Here is a 17,953-nt window from a genome sequence, read left to right on the forward strand (position 1 = left end):
CCAGATCCTTATCCTGACCCCTTCCAAGGGCTATATAGTAGTAATGGCTTGGCGCTTTTCCTTGTTTCTATTTATTTTTCTTGCTGACACGTGCCCGCAACTTCCCGTTGTACGTTACGAGTGTTGCTTAGCATTAAATGAAACAGTAATATAAAATATTTAATTGAGAAAACAGTGTCAGCACCAGGCTTTGAAATTATTAATTCAGTTGGACCTTTAAAGTAGTTCTTTAAACTGAAACGGAGAGTACTTGGGAACACCGGTAACGAGACCGTTTAGGCTGTTGAGACATCTGCTGGGACGCTAAAATCTGCCTGTGGCAGTACGTGCTGTCGCCTGTCTTATCTCGATAAAGACATCACCACAGACGAGCAGAACGCTACTGCTCCCTTCTGTTCACACCGCTCGTAGACAAAAAGGTAGTTTGGCATTATTGCTGTGGGACTCGTGCTAGGCAATTTGAATGGGAAATGCTGAACTTGATAAGCCCTCGTGCACCTCCTACCATTTACCACACTATGACCACCATTTCATAGCTACAGGGACCTTCACCGCTTCTACCGGCAACCACGTCATCGTGGTTGGGAATGATGGGTGGGAGGAAGGAGGGCAGAATGTTACATAGTACCAAGTGACGAGCATCCCGGTGCAGACACCAGCCCTCTCTGTTGACCAGACCACACACTAGAAGGTGAAGGGACGACGACGTTTCGGTCCGTCCTGGCTCACAATCGGCTTGAGAATGGTCCAGGACGGAGCGAAACGTCGTCGTCCCTTCACCTTCTAGTGTGTGGTCTGGTCAACTTACTTTAGCCACGTTGTGACTCATTGCCTGCACCAGCCCTCTCACTGAGGTCTGGGCTTATAGCCTCTCCGTGATATCATTGATAAATATTAAGTAAAATCGGTATTCTGTGTTTTCTTCAGTTTCTTAAATGGGTTTCTATCTGGTCCCCATCGACGGCATGTTTGCCTATTTTGTGTACAGGGACTGTGAGTGTGTTTACCAGTCGACCCATTCATGGGTGTGGAGTCCCCCTAGCGCTGAGTGAGACGGGAAAGTGTACCTATAACATTGACCTGGATATCTGTTGTACAGTTGGGTTTCTGAGACAAGTCAGTAGGGTCTTCTTGCTTATATACTTTGGAAACTAGAACTGGAAGAGCAACAATGCCGCCTCAGCGGGAATAGAGCTGGAGACACTTGGAATATTAACAAGAGCATGCTTGCCCTTGCAACTGTGTGTGTGTGTGTGTGTGTGTGTGTGTGTGTGTGTGTGTGTGTGTGTGTGTGTGTGTGTGTGTGTGTGTGTGTGTGTGTGTGTGTGTGTTTACTAGTTGTGTTTTTACGGGGGTTGAGCTTTGCTCTTTCGGCCCGCCTCTCAACTGTTTACTAACTACACTAACTATATATTTTTTTTTCCACACCATACAGACACACACACACCCCAGGAAGCAGCCCGTGACAGCTGACTAACTCCGAGGTACCTATTTACTGCTAGGTAACAGGGGCACTTAGGGTGAAAGAAACTTTGCCCATTTGTTTCTGTGTGTTTACTAGTTGTGTTTACTAGTTGTGTTTTTGCGGGGGTTGAGCTTTGCTCTTTCGGCCCGCCTCTCAACTGTCAATCAACTGTTTACTAACTACTTTTTTTTTTTTTTTTTAATTTCCCACCCCACACACACAAATGTGTGTGTGTGTGTGTGTTCTAGTGTTGTCTTGTGTTGAGGTACACTCGCCCAGGGAAGTGTATCACCCTTACCTCTTGCTGTCTTACACCTGATGCAACTCTTCTCACTCGATTGTATCGATTCCTTTTTTTGGTCTCATGGTCTTCAATTCTTTAAGAAAACACTAAGATCCTTGGGGGGGGGGAAGGAAGGGAACTATCAGGGGGAAAGCGCCAAGTCATTACGACTATATAGCACTGGGAAGGGGTCAGGATAAGGATTTTGGGATGGGACGGGGGAGGGAAGGAATGGTGCCCAACCACTTGGACGGTCGGGAATTGAACGCCGACCTGCATGAAGCCAGACCGTCGCTCTACCGTCCAGCCCAAGTGGTTGAGCGGGGGGGGGGGGGGGGATGCCCTGTGTGACCAGATGACGTCATCATATCAAAGCGAAAAGTCATGTAGAAGAGAACTCAAATAAACACATAAAACAAGAGAGGAAAGAAGTAAAGACAGACACAGGCCAAATTAAGGTAAGTTACACACAGAAATCACAATTGCATGATGCATCAAATGAACAAATCCACAAGGGCCGTGACGAGGATTCGAATTTGCGTCCGAGAGAGTGAGGGAATGTCTCACGAAGCATCACGGATGCTTCGCATATATCCGGGTCGCATATATATATACGCATATATCCGGGTCGTGCCCAGCACCCCCTCCCCTCCCCCTCCTGTCAACGACCACCACACGACCCGGTCCTCCTAAAAGAGCGTCGCATTTTGACGTCTACTCCGCCTAAGGCCAAAAATGATCATATACTAGAAAATGGCAGCGGCTCGCGAAATTTGACACACTGTCCCGTTTTCTGTTTTGGGTTCTCTGGTGGGTTAGGCTAAAGGGGCACTTTAGTACGACAGTTTCTTGACGTTGGGGAACCTTAGGAGGATGGGGTGCAGTACCACCGTGTCGCCCACTCTGGCCCCCCCCCCCACTCTGGGGGCCCCCCACTCTGGGGGCCCCCCCCACTCTGGGGCCCCCCCACTCTGGGGCCCCCCCCCACTCTGGGGCCCCCCCACTCTGGGGCCCCCCCCCACTCTGGGGCCCCCCACTCTGGGGCCCCCCCCCACTCTGGGGCCCCCCCACTCTGGGGCCCCCCCAACTCTAGCCCCCACCCCCCAACTCTAGCCCCCACCCCCCAACTCTAGCCCCCCACTTGACCCCCATAACAAATGCATACGACGTAATGAACAAATACATTACTCGGCTTACAGTCAACTCTATATATGTTTTTCTGAATGTTTTTTTTTTTATTTTGTGTGCGCGCGCGACTATCTACACTCCCCTACTTACCTAGTTAAGCTTCAGCTCTTGAAACCAGCCTCTGAGCTTGGACTAAGCTGGAGTTGACGTCCCCAAGCGCTTCCTCCCGGATCTGGCACATGTTGGCACTTCATTGTGTTTTGCTTTTGCACTTGCCAAATGTCGAGTGTCACTTGTCACCTGTTTCATTAACACTTGCACACAACACCTCAAGGACGAGCCTTTTATTGTCGGTAAACGTTTAGCGCGATATAAATTTGATCACCTTTAGTGGAAAATAAAACATAGCCTTGAGGACCTCATTTGGGGGGAGGGGGGGGTGATGTGAGGCACTAACCTAGTTCTGCTTTCCGGGGTTGAGCTGTGGCTCTTGGCTCCCACCTCTCAACCCTACCATATGTTCACTATCCTAACATTTAAACATTATTTCTAATGTTTGTAGTTCAATTGGGTCACTTATTTTCCAGCGGTGTCCCCCTGTTCGTCCAGGCATGCTGAATAGCCTGTCCTTGTCTGCCATGAACATTTCGTTGAGTATTTTGTATTTGGTGATTATGTCTCGCCTGTTTCTTCTCCGTGTCGTGAGGTTTAACTCATTTAGTCTTTCCTCATAACTCGTCCATCTTGGCTCTGGAATTAGTCTGGTGGCATATCTCTCATACTTCTCGAGCTTCGTTTCAAGTTTACCGAGATAAGGTTTCCACGCCGGTGCCGCTTATTCTTGAATTAGTCTGACATATATGACTTACGATGTCCTGAGCAACTCTTTGCTCAGATTCCTAATGGCAGTTATGTTGGCCAACTTTGCATACGCTGTTCTACCTGGATTGTACCTGGATGGGGTTCTGGGAGTTTTTTTTACTCTCCTAAGCCCGGCCTTGACTTATGAGAGTTTGGTCTACCAGGCTGTTGCTTGGAGCCTGGTAGACCGCAGGCCCAGATACCCACCACAGCCCCGGTTGGTCCGGCACTTCTTGAAGAAAATTGTCTAGTTTTCTCTTGAAGATGTCCACGGTTGTTCTGGCAATATTTCTTATAGTCGCTGGGAAGATGTTGAACAACCGCGGACCTCTGATGTTTATAGTGTTCTCCGATTGTGCCTATGGCACCCCTGCTCTTCACTGGTTCTATTCTGCATTTTCTTCCATATCGTTCACTCCAGTACGTTGTTATTTTACTGTGTAGATTTGGGACTTGGCCCTCCAGTATTTTCCATGTGTATATTATTTGATCTCTCGTCTCCTTTCTAGTGAGTACATTTGGAGAGCTTTGAGACGATCCCAATAATTTAGGTACTTTTTCGCGTCTAATCGTGCCGTATATGTTCTCTGTATTCCCTCCATTTCAGCAATCTCTCCTGCTCTGAAGGGGTAAGTGAATACTGAGCAGTACTCAAGATGAGACAACACAAGTGACTTGAATAGTACAACCATTGTGATGGGATCCCTGGACTTGAAGGTTCTTGTAATCCATTTTTCTAGCTGACGCAAGATTTGCTTAGTTATGCTCCCCAAACGTTAAGGTCGTCAGTCCATTCTTAGAGGGCTGGAGGTGTGTGGTATCGTGCACATGACGGGGTACACACCTGCCACCACTGCCCAGTGTTGGTGTCGTCAGGTGGAGCCTTTGATAGATGGCGATGCTCCATACATCAGGCGTGTTGCTTCTTAGCGTCTCAGTGATGGAGATGATGTGTTTGCCAGTGTCCGGGCGAGAGAGTGCGAGAGTAAAGAGAGCGAGAGCAACAGAGAGCAAGCAAGCAATAACCTAGAGGTGTACAAGTCATAGTGTGGATGTGGAGTTGGCATATATATCCCCCTCCCCCCCCCCCTCCCTGCCTCCAGCTCTCCAATTCCCTCGGACTCCAGACAAATTTTATCTGAATATTTAGGTTCATGTTCGTCAAAGGAAGTCAAATTAGGCTTCTCATTTTTTTTTTGTAGTTTTAATATTACATCGTTGACGGCTGCTAGCAGCAGCAGCAGCAGCAGCAGCAGCAGCAGCAGCAGCAGCAGCAGTTGCATTAATTGACTCGTAAATTGAAGATAATTATACAAGAAGACTCAAATCTTTTATTGTCGCGATTGCTCGACACGTGAACACAGCGTGTTGTAGTGAGAATACAATTCATGTGAAATGTATAATATCGGAATAGCTTTTAAAAAGGTTGTAAATTGCTCGCAGTCGTCGTTTTGACGGTATTTAGTGAGTAATACTAGCGGGAGAGTGATACGGGCTCGCCATAGCCCGTGCTACTTAGGACTTTTTGTTTCGAGTAGCTGAATCTAAAACAATAGTGGGTGACTGTGGATGGGTTGACGCCACCGCCAATCAACTAGGCTGTTGTGGAAAGCTGTGAGCAGACTACTGCAGTCTCGCATGACAATGCCAGCTGGAAATAATGTGTCATGGTGTCTTAATGTTCGGGTTTACGATTGTGCTGAAAGTTTACACTTCCTGCTTGTAGAGGGATGATGGTGAATTGTGACTCCCTGATGTACACGACTATCACCATATCCAAGGCCCTGGCTGGGACAGGAAGCCTGCTGGTTTGTGAAGCCTTCCTATCCTTTCTCGGATGAGGGCTTCCAGTTGAGTTTCAAGAGGTAAAACTAAGAGAACTATTTTGGGGGAGGTCGGTCGGCCGAGCGGACAGCACACTGGACTTGTGATCCTGTGGGCCCGGGTTCGATCCCAGGCGCCGGCGAGAAACAATGGGCAGTGTTTCTTTCACCCTATGCTCCTGTTACCTAGCAGTAAAATAGGTACCTGGGTGTTAGTCAGCTGTCACGGGCTGCTTCCTGGCGGTGGAGGCCTGGTCGAGGACCGGGCCGCGGGGACACTAAAGCCCCGAAATCATCTCAAGATAACCTCAAGAATTTGGTTTATGCATGATAACTTGGCTAACTTAAATTTGCCGCTGATCAGGTTCCTTAGACATTACGCCAAACATTTCCTTACTAATTGTCAAGTCTTCTGTCATGTCTTCTCTTGTGAAATGCATTTCATTCTAGTACTGAAGGTAACTTGACTCTTAGGTGAGCTTGATAATCCTGGTTAAACACTTTTCATGTGATGTTCGGACTACGACTCCCGAGCGCTGTCCACTCAGCCGCGAGGCCCCAAATTTACATTCGGGGCCTCAACAAATTTATATGAATACATTTCCGAAGTGTTTGTGTACATCTTTTCCCCCATCCTCTCCCTCATCTCCCTCTTCCTACCATTTCTCTCTCCCTGTTGGAAAAAATATGATAAATAATCCGCTATTTCAGATTTTATGGTAGTTTTTCTGTCGCAATAAAAACCGACTATTAAAGGCGGGAGGCAATGGGGGGCCCCGACCCCTGACCCCACGTATGACAATCCCCAACCACCAATGTGTCACCCTGTAAAGCTGTAAAGTTGAGTGAGGCTAACGCTAAACATCTGGCCTTCGACTTTAGACACACACACACACACACCACACACACACACCACACACACACCACACACACACCACACACACACCACACACCACACACACACCACACACACACACCACACACACACCACACACACACCACACACACACCACACACACACCACACACACACCACACACACACCACACACACACACCACACACACACCACACACACCACACACACCACACACACACACCACACACACACCACACACACACCACACACACACCACACACACACACACACACACACACACACACACACACACACACACACACACACACACACACACACACACACACACACACACACATTATATTTTATAAATTTAGAAAGACGGCTGTGCATATCGGTCAATATTGTCTGGAACTGACCCTAACACACACTTCGCCTGTGTAATTACATCAGATTCCACGACCTTTATTGATTGAATTAAAACAACTCTGACTTCAATTTTGTGTTTATACTACCTTGCCCAGCCAACAAATTATTTAACATTTGTTTTAATAAGGAAATCCGTAGGAAACATTTTAATCGATGCTGGAATATAAACTAATCAGTAAATATTGTCTACCATTACCTTGATGTCAATTAATCTAAATTAAATGTTTCTTAATGTTTAGGCTGTGTGCGTTCTTGCTTTAATAATTCAAATAATCAACTCTTCTTTCCAATAAATTGAATACATTTCTGAAATTAATGTAGGAATAGATTTTCATTAATAGATTATCGTGTGCTGGCCCTGAGGCGTATATATATCTGGCCCTAAGATATCAGGTCCTAAGGCCTATATCTAAGGCCTGCCAGTGTGGTCCCAGTAGGCCAGAGCCGACTTGATATCCTTGAGAAGCAACCAGTGTCTCCAAGAGACGTAGTCTTCCTCTTCTCGTGCTTGTGTAGTCTTGATCTTATTGACTGCTTACCTGAGAGCTTCTTGACTGATCTTACGACCTTTAACTCTTGCCCTGATTTTGTCATTCACTGTCGCGGGGATTTTTGTCATTCACTGTCGCGGGGATTTTTGTCATTCACTGTCGCGGGGATTTTTGTCATTCACTGTCGCGGGGATTTTGTCCATTGATGTGTTATTAGTTACTGACTCAATTTGAAAGTCGGCTGCGGCCAGATGTTCCCTGTAACCTTAATGATTTAATTGGTTCCGGTCCTGTTAGCTTATTTTTAATAAGATGTAAATACATTGTAGCTTCAGTAACTCGTTAGGTCCGACACACAGTTTGAGCTCGTTAATGGAACGGTCATTGTCATTGAAACTTGTTTGTTTAAATTAAACATCAACTACGTGATAATGATCTAGGACTGAAAGGTTGTCACATTCTCTATTTTGTGACGTGTGGAGTTGGGTGTTTAGTGTTCAGCCACGTTGTTGTGTCCGGCTGTCTGCAGGAAGCGACTGTGTTTTCTTATGAGATCTTAAATCTTCATCAATTATCTGCGGGGACGGTTGATAGGCCAGGGGCCAGATTCACGAAAGCACTTACGCAAATACTTACGAACGTGTACATCTTTCCTCAATCTTTGACGGCTTTGGTTACATTTATTAAACAGTTTACAAGCATGAAAACTTGCCATTCAACTGTTGTTATTGTTATAAACAGCCTCCTGGTGCTTCGCAGCTCATTAACTGTTTAATAATTGTAAACAAAGCCGCCATAGATTGAGAAAAGATGGACAGGTTCGTAAGTGTTTGCGTAACTGCTTTCGTGAATCTGGCCCTAGGTCTTGTCAGTGGTGCGTGTTCTTGTATAGGTTCGTACAGTGAGGTCATCCCCGTGTGGTGGTTGATGTATAGTGTGGGTGTAGAGGTGGTGTGGTGTGTGTGGGGGGGGGGGGGTCGGGGGTGTGGCCCCACCCACCTCCTGCTCTACACCTTCGTCAGTCATGTCACCCCATTGTCAACATGGCCACTGCTGAGTATAGCTAGGCCCCCCCTCAGCCTGCACCTCCAGCCCCCCCCCCCCCCTCCCAAGCCTGCACTACCAGACCCCCCCCCCTCCCAAGCCTGCACTACCAGACCCCCCCCCTCCCAAGCCTGCACTACCAGACCCCCCCCCTCCCAAGCCTGCACTACCAGACCCCCCCCCTCCCAAGCCTGCACTACCAGACCCCCCCCCCCCTCCCCTCCCAGCCTCAGGAGACGTTCCCACGTACTTTAATACCAAACCGGAAACGCAGCATCTGTGCGTATCTCTCACCAGCTCATTACAGGTGTGGGTTGATGTAGGTGTGTGGTGGGGGGGAGCTCGAAGACCAGGCAGGTGTGGATGACAGAGGCGAGGGGGAGGGGTGGATCCGGCAAGAGGTCACCCACACCTGTTATCTCTACACGTGGTCACTCTGCTCTTTAATTAACAACGGGTCAGCCGCCAATTATACTAACTCGTTCAACAACTTTGATATTAAAGGAGAAAATATGTCCCTAACCTTATGAACAGCGGGGGGGGGGGGAGGGGGGGGGGGAGGGGGGGGGGGGGTGGTCATTAATGCAATACTTAAGGCTGTTGGGCAGGTTTCTCTGCGAGATCTAAATATATATATATATATATATATATATATATATATATATATATATATATATATATATATATATATATATATATATATATATATATATATATATATATATATATATATATATATATATATATATATATATATATATATATATATATATATATATATATTGGCGTCGTCTGACGTTTGTGCTTGTTAGTGGTGTACTTGTTTGATGATTTGTTGAGCGCCTGCTTCAGCGCCTGCTTCAGCGTCTGCTTGATGCCTGCCTCGTCCATATCTCATGATTCATCAGCCAGTTGTATTCATCTAGTTGTGCTTGCGGGGGTTGAGCTCTGCTCTTTCGACCCGCCTCTCAACTGTCAATCAGTCAACTGTTACTACTATTTTTTTTTTCTCGCACTCTCCTCCCCCTCCCCAAGGAAGCAATCCGTTACAGCTGTCTAACTCCCAGGTACCTATTTACTGCTATGTAATAGAGGCATCAGGATGAAAGAAACTGCCTATTTTTTTTTTCGCCGGCAATCGACCCCGGGCCACAGGATTATGTGTCCAGCGTGCTATCCACACAGCCACCGGCTCTCCGGTGGAGATAGTTGTGGGCTGGGGGGGGAAGGGAGGGAGGAGAGGTTTGTGGGACAATTTTATCCTCATTATTCACCTTCAGAATGAACAAAACGTTGGAACAATGGTGAGTATTGACTCACTGATGTGATGTATTTACTTTTATTATTATTAACATCTTTATTGACAAAATTAATTACAATTTTGCCTAATCTGAGGATTTTGATAGGTCTTATTAAAGTGAGGATAATGCTGGTATTCACTGTCACGCAGGACAGAGGGTCATACATAAGACAATAGGTCTAAACTGTAGGCTGAAGCACATATATATCATGGTTACAATCAATGTTTTAATGTATGGATACGTGAAAACAACTTTCTACTGTGCACTGCCACACAAGGGCAGGGATGGGTTCATAAGTGATGCAGCTTAGAAGTAATATAAATAAAAATTGTTCTTCATTCTTTAAAATGGACAAGCAAATTTTGGGTAAATTGTTAGGATGTCGTCCAGAACACCTGAGTCAATAAAATAGTTACACAGTTGGTGGTACAAGAGGCCAGGAGGTCTAAAGTCCTTTACGATTATGTATTGACTTAGCTCAATACAGTCAGAGAGAGAGTGGGGCTTCTCCAGTTTCACTGGTCCAATAATGTGGGTTATTAATTTTAATGATGTAATGTTGCAACTTAAGTCCTAGTTGCAGATGCCAACTTTTCCTGCAATTCGGTTCCACACTTTGCCAATAACATTTACAATTGATAAACTAATTTTTGTTCAGTACCAACTCTACATTAATCACATGGCATAATTCAGACTTGTGTCTTTGAAAATTGCTTAGGTGTTTTCAATTGTTAATATTTCTTAAAGCATTTAAATTAGGCCTACTCCAACCAGCCTATGTCCGTCCTACATCCCAGACCATTCCCTCTGAAAATTTGGGTGAGGCTAGCATTAAGCATCTGGTCTCCAACTTTGAAAGAGACGGACACTCTCGTGTGTGTACGTACACACTCACTCACTCACTCTCTCTCTCTCTCTCTCTCTCTCTCTCTCTCTCTCTCTCTCTCTCTCTCTCTCTCTCTCTCTCTCTCTCTCTCTCACACCACAAACATACGTAAGACCAATTCTGGAGTATGCGGCCCCAGCACGGAGCCCGTACCTTGTCAAGCACAGGACTAAACTGGAAAAAGTTCAGAAGTATGCCACTAGGCTAGTCCCAGAATTAAGAGACATGAGTTATAAGGAAAGGCTGCGTGGACTGCACCTCACGTCATTGGAAGACAGAAGAGCTCGGGGAGACATGATCACCACATACAAAATTCTCTGGGGAATTGACAGGGTAGACAAGGATGTATTATTTAACACGGGTGGTATACGCACAAGGGGACTCGGGTGGAAGCCGAGTACTCAAACGAGCCACAGAGACAGTAGAAATAACTTTTTTCAGTGTCAGAGTAGTTAGTAAATGAAATGCACTAAGTAATGGTGGAGGGAGATTCCATACGCAGTTACAAATGTAGGTATGATGGAGCCCAGTAGGCTCAGGAATCTGTACACCAGTTGATTGACGGTTGAGAGGCGGGACCAAAGAGCCAGAGCTCAACCCCCGCAAGCACAACTAAGTGAGTATACACCCACCGTTATGAGTGCTGGGAAGACACCACAAGCGTAGCTCTCATCCTGTAATTACAATTAAGACTACCACCACCACTAGTACTGTTGTTAGGACACACAGCCTCGATGAAAACCAAGAACATTCATAGAATCTTATTGTCCAATATATGGTGTAGTCAGCCTTGCATTCCTTACGTTATAGGCGATGCGTATTGGGCTGGGAGCCATCCTTCCCTAACGTTCCTTTCCCTGAAGGTCTAGAGAACGTTCCCCTCTGAAGGTCTAGAGAACGTTCCCCTCTGAAGGTCTAGAGAACGTTCCTCTCACTGAAGGTCTAGAGAACGTTCCTCTCACTGAAGGTCTAGAGAACGTTCCTCTCACTGAAGGTCTAGAGAACGTTCCCCTCTGAAGGTCTAGAGAACGTTCCTCTCACTGAAGGTCTAGAGAACGTTCCTCTCACTGAAGGTCTAGAGAACGTTCCTCTCACTGAAGGTCTAGAGAACGTTCCTCTCACTGAAGGTCTAGAGAACGTTCCTCTCACTGAAGGTCTAGAGAACGTTCCTCTCACTGAAGGTCTAGAGAACGTTCCTCTCACTGAAGGTCTAGAGAACGTTCCTCTCACTGAAGGTCTAGAGAAGCCGCGCCTCTACAGGTCCTATAAAAACAGAGGCAGGTTCGTATAGCAGTGTGGAATATGAGGGGAACAAGTGAGAAACAGGATGATAGTGAGAGAAGTAAGGAATATGCCTGTTGTATGGGCAATGCATTACCCATTCAATGTGAAATTGAAGTTTGAATGAGTAAAGGATGAATGAATGAATGAAATTATTATTTCAGCCCGTCCTCCTAAGATTTCCCTACATCAGGAAACTAACGTACTAACGTGTCCTGTATTCTGACCCACCAGAGGACCCAAAACAGAAAACGGGACAGTACGTCAATTTCGCGAGCCACTGACATTTTCTAGTACAACTACTACGTCAAAATGCGTCTATTAGGAGGACGGGTTGATTATATACGACCCATGTGGTAGCCGAGGTGAGGAAGGTAGGAAGTTATTGTGCAGTAACAGGGAAACCTTGGTATAATACCTAGGAAGAATGGAATAATTGTAATGAACAATTATCTGAATTATCTGAACGATAAAGTGGCAATTAACCCCGAAGAATGGAATGATGGACGGTGAAGGTGTCACAGGAATAAGTGACTTGTATATTGAGAGATTTATTCAGTGAACGTTATGTATTATTAATACATATTCTAATCATGAGACTATACATAAATATACATGGCTCAGGGCATTTTTTTTTAGTATATGGCTATGTTGAGATAATTCTGCTTAAGTGTGTGATATGAGATGGGTGAGGGGGGGGGGGGATAGGTGATCACATATTGGAGCTTGGTGAGGTGAGAATAGTTGATGAAAATGAAATGTTGGTGAGAAAATGTTGTTATTGACTGTACGAAGCAAGGCTCCAGGAGGAAGGATGATAAAGATTGAGTGAAAGGAAACTGGCAGATGTGTGTAAAGAGGATCGCGCCCGCCAAACACACACTGAAACTACGACGTTGGTACAACGTTCGAACAAGTTTTAACACCTAACTAGTTATAACAACCAATATAGCAAGTTGTAACAACGTTCTAATACGTCATAAACACGTTAAGCCAAGATGTAACAATTTTATTACAAGTTGTAACAAGAAAATAGAGACAGTTTCGGTTTGTGTTTCCAGGGGAACTGATAGTGATCTTAGAGTGAGAGTGAGTCTCTCTATGAACAAATAAAGTTTAGTACCATGTGGCATGTATAGCATTGTTATTTAGAACTTTGTGGAGGGTTGTGGCAGCACACTCGCCCATCTCGCAGAGCGATTTTGTTTGGGTTCGAGCCTAGTCAAGGGAGAGTTGCTTAGGCGCATATCGTAAGCTGTTTCGCCCTCCCCCCCCCCCCTCTCCCTCCTGTTCATTCAGCGATAATTGGTGACCTGATTGTAAACTGATTGGCGGGTCGTGTTCCAGGGAAAACCAGTATATGTTAATATACTAGGGTATACTAGTACAAGTATAATGCAGAATAGTGCTCCCATAAGATATATATATATATATATATATATATATATATATATATATATATATATATATATATATATATATATATGTCGTACCTAGTAGCCAGAACTCACTTCTCAGCCTACTATGCAAGGCCCGATTTGCCTAATAAGCTAAGTTTTCATGAATTAATTGTTTTTCGACTATCTAACCTACCTAACCTAACCTAACTTTTTCGGCTACCTAACCCAACCTAACCTATAAAGATAGGTTAGGTTAGGTTAGGTAGGGTTGGTTAGGTTCGGTCATATATCTACGTTAATTTTAACTCCAATAAAAAAAAATTGACCTCATACATAATAAAATGGGTAGCTTTATCATTTCATAAGAAAAAAATTAGAGAAAATATATTAATTCAGGAAAACTTGGCTTATTAGGCAAATCGGGCCTTGAATAGTAGGCCGAGAAGTGCGTTCTGGCTACTAGGTACGACATATATATATATATATATATATATATATATATATATATATATATATATATATATATATATATATATATATATATATATATATATATATATATATATATATATATATATATATATATATTGGTTTTCAGAATATATATTACATCATTGAAACCATCATCGCGGGGCTGTTTAGTAATATTTAAGCGAGTCGTAGCGCCAAGATGTAACATGAATATCTTCCACTTTTATGCTGTGAATGTTTCTCGCTCCTGCAGCTGGGTCTCCAGCGTTGGTCTCCAGCGTTGGTCTCCAGCGTTGGTCGCCAGCGTTGGTCGCCAGCGTTGGTCGCCAGCGTTGGTCGCCAGCGTTGGTCGCCAGCGTTGGTCTCCAGCGTTGGTCTCCAGCGTTGGTCTCCAGCGTTGGTCTCCAGCGTTGGTCTCCAGCGTTGGTCTCCAGCGTTGGTCTCCAGCGTTGGTCGCCAGCGTTGGTCGCCAGCGTTGGTCGCCAGCATGGAATTTAAACAAAAACATGAGCATTTTCATGACGTAGGTTTACTGACGTTAGTTAAGAAACGTGAGTTTGACTGACGTAGGTCCTCTGGCGTCTGTGCCTATGCACCAAGCGACTGATAATTGCGACACCCGCCTTAAGGAAGCAAGCACACTACACTACCCCCTCCTTGCCCGTATCTTAGAAACAGGTAACACACAATGCATACCGATTGTACTTCATTTTCGAGAGCATCCTATGCGGGAGTCTTATTAAAAGGGTCATTTCTTTTCCCTCCACATGACAAAGCTGATGCTGTTTGATGTCCACTGCGGTTTGGTTAGTTTTTTGCATCCAATAAAATATATTTGACGCAAATCGTCTAAACAGGTTATGCCAAGAGGTTTCATGTGTGCAGCACTCATTATTGCCATAAGTGCGGCTTGGACACTCCACCACAAGGATGCCAACCGGTTCCAGCGAGATATGAGGTATAAAAACATGTTGTTTGTTAATGTGATGAGCAAGTGTAGTGCTGATGGTGCATTTACTGGGCCTTGACCTCCCCCTTGGTTGCTTGTCGCAGGCACACAAGCACTTTGTGACACTTTGTCTTGCTGAGGGCACAGAAGCACTTGATGCGTCCCAGTAAGTGCAGGCAGGCACTGGGCTTCTTTCTAGGGGCGAGGTTGTTATATGCAACCTCGTAGCACAGCGAAGGCCACGAACTGTGCAATAAATGTAAACTAGGCCACCAAGATTGAGGAAAGATGAACAGGTTCCGTAAGTGGTGGCTTACGTAAATGCTTGGCGAGTCGTGGCCCCCGAAGCATGATTAGCGTACGGTGGAGGTGCGTGGTCAGCCTGTCCCCACGGTCAACCTGTCCCCACGGTCAACCTGTCCCCACGGTCAGCCTGTCCCCACGGTCAGCCTGTCCCCACGGTCAGCCTGTCCCCACGGTCAACCTGGCCCCACGGTCAACCTGTCCCCACGGTCAGCCTGTCCCCACGGTCAGCCTGTCCCCACGGTCAGCCTGTCCCCACGGTCAACCTGTCCCCACGGTCAGCCTGTCCCCACGGTCAGCCTGTCCCCACGGTCAACCTGGCCCCACGGTCAACCTGGCCCCACGGTCAACCTGGCCCCACGGTCAACCTGTCCCCACGGTCAACCTGTCCCCACGGTCAACCTGTCCCCACGGTCAACCTGGCCCCACGGTCAACCTGTCCCCACGGTCAACCTGTCCCCACGGTCAACCTGTCCCCACGGTCAACCTGTCCCCACGGTCAACCTGGCCCCACGGTCAACCTGGCCCCACTGTCAACCTGTCCCCACGGTCAACCTGTCCCCACGGTCAACCTGTCCCCACGGTCAACCTGGCCCCACGGTCAACCTGGCCCCACGGTCAACCTGTCCCCACGGTCAACCTGTCCCCACGGTCAACCTGTCCCCACGGTCAACCTGTCCCCACGGTCAGCCTGGCCCCACGGTCAGCCTGTCCCCACGGTCAGCCTGTCCCCACGGTCAGCCTGTCCCCACGGTCAACCTGTCCCCACGGTCAACCTGGCCCCACGGTCAACCTGTCCCCACGGTCAACCTGGCCCCACGGTCAACCTGTCCCCACGGTCAGCCTGTCCCCACGGTCAGCCTGTCCCCACGGTCAACCTGGCCCCACGGTCAACCTGTCCCCACGGTCAACCTGTCCCCACGGTCAACCTGGCCCCACGGTCAGCCTGTCCCCACGGTCAACCTGTCCCCACGGTCAGCCTGTCCCCACGGTCAACCTGGCCCCACGGTCAACCTGGCCCCACGGTCAACCAGGCCCCACGGTCAGCCTGTCCCCACGGTCAGCCTGTCCCCACGGTCAGCCTGTCCCCACGGTCAACCTGTCCCCACGGTCAGCCTGTCCCCACGGTCAGCCTGGCCCCACGGTCAGCCTGGCCCCACGGTCAGCCTGGCCCCACGGTCAGCCTGTCCCCACGGTCAGCCTGTCCCCACGGTCAGCCTGTCCCCACGGTCAGCCTGTCCCCACGGTCAGCCTGTCCCCACGGTCAGCCTGTCCCCACGGTCAGCCTGTCCCCACGGTCAGCCTGTCCCCACGGTCAACCTGGCCCCACGGTCAACCTGGCCCCACGGTCAACCTGGCCCCACGGTCAACCTGGCCCCACGGTCAACCTGGCCCCACGGTCAACCTGGCCCCACGGTCAACCTGGCCCCACGGTCAACCTGGCCCCACGGTCAACCTGGCCCCACGGTCAGCCTGGCCCCACGGTCAGCCTGGCCCCACGGTCAGCCTGTCCCCACGGTCAGCCTGTCCCCACGGTCAGCCTGGCCCCACGGTCAGCCTGTCCCCACGGTCAGCCTGTCCCCACGGTCAGCCTGTCCCCACGGTCAGCCTGTCCCCACGGTCAACCTGTCCCCACGGTCAACCTGGCCCCACGGTCAACCTGTCCCCACGGTCAACCTGGCCCCACGGTCAACCTGTCCCCACGGTCAGCCTGTCCCCACGGTCAGCCTGTCCCCACGGTCAACCTGGCCCCACGGTCAACCTGGCCCCACGGTCAACCTGTCCCCACGGTCAACCTGTCCCCACGGTCAGCCTGTCCCCACGGTCAACCTGGCCCCACGGTCAGCCTGTCCCCACGGTCAACCTGTCCCCACGGTCAGCCTGTCCCCACGGTCAACCTGGCCCCACGGTCAACCTGGCCCCACGGTCAACCAGGCCCCACGGTCAACCAGGCCCCACGGTCAGCCTGTCCCCACGGTCAGCCTGTCCCCACGGTCAGCCTGTCCCCACGGTCAGCCTGTCCCCACGGTCAACCTGTCCCCACGGTCAGCCTGTCCCCACGGTCAGCCTGGCCCCACGGTCAGCCTGGCCCCACGGTCAGCCTGGCCCCACGGTCAGCCTGGCCCCACGGTCAGCCTGTCCCCACGGTCAGCCTGTCCCCACGGTCAGCCTGTCCCCACGGTCAGCCTGTCCCCACGGTCAGCCTGTCCCCACGGTCAGCCTGTCCCCACGGTCAGCCTGTCCCCACGGTCAGCCTGTCCCCACGGTCAGCCTGTCCCCACGGTCAGCCTGGCCCCACGGTCAACCTGGCCCCACGGTCAACCTGGCCCCACGGTCAACCTGGCCCCACGGTCAACCTGGCCCCACGGTCAACCTGGCCCCACGGTCAGCCTGGCCCCACGGTCAGCCTGGCCCCACGGTCAGCCTGTCCCCACGGTCAGCCTGTCCCCACGGTCAGCCTGTCCCCACGGTCAGCCTGTCCCCACGGTCAGCCTGTCCCCACGGTCAGCCTGTCCCCACGGTCAGCCTGTCCCCACGGTCAGCCTGGCCCCACGGTCAACCTGGCCCCACGGTCAACCTGGCCCCACGGTCAACCTGGCCCCACGGTCAACCTGGCCCCACGGTCAACCTGGCCCCACGGTCAATCTGGCCTCAAAATACATCGCATTTTAACGTCACAATCCCCCAGCGAACAAAATGCGTTGTCCTATAAATCATAGCAGCTTACATTCACATTCTTTCATCACCACGGGGGAGACATCTCCCATCACGCAGGGTGCAGTTGCACCTCCGCTGATCTCCAGTATTGGCTATTGATACTGGTAATGGCTCCATAGGGCCACCACTTACGGGCTGTTCATGCCCGTGCCACCTTTTGGGTGGCTTCGTAGAGGCCAGAGTCGGCCGGCCGGGCGGCGCTGCTGCTGCTGCGGAGGCCAGAGTCGGCAGGCCGGGCGGCGCTGCTGCTGCTGCTGCGGAGG

The 17,953-nt window shown here is 49.0% G+C and overlaps 2 protein-coding genes across 2 annotated transcripts in view; both read left to right on the top strand.

The window, feature by feature from the left end:
• The window catches only part of LOC123765268 (carboxyl-terminal PDZ ligand of neuronal nitric oxide synthase protein), a 497,901-nt gene that overhangs the window by 16,073 nt on the left and 463,875 nt on the right, over positions 1-17,953 (top strand). The gene's annotated exons all lie outside the window — the stretch shown is intronic.
• On the top strand, positions 14,596-17,692 carry LOC138370784 (collagen alpha-2(V) chain-like). Its single transcript, XM_069335386.1, has 2 exons — positions 14,596-14,678; positions 15,187-17,692. Exons 1-2 carry the CDS (start codon positions 14,596-14,598, stop codon positions 17,690-17,692), a joined length of 2,589 nt encoding a protein of 862 aa, XP_069191487.1.

This window comes from Procambarus clarkii, chromosome 33 (genome assembly GCF_040958095.1).
Source record: "Procambarus clarkii isolate CNS0578487 chromosome 33, FALCON_Pclarkii_2.0, whole genome shotgun sequence".
Lineage (NCBI taxonomy): Eukaryota > Metazoa > Arthropoda > Malacostraca > Decapoda > Cambaridae > Procambarus > Procambarus clarkii.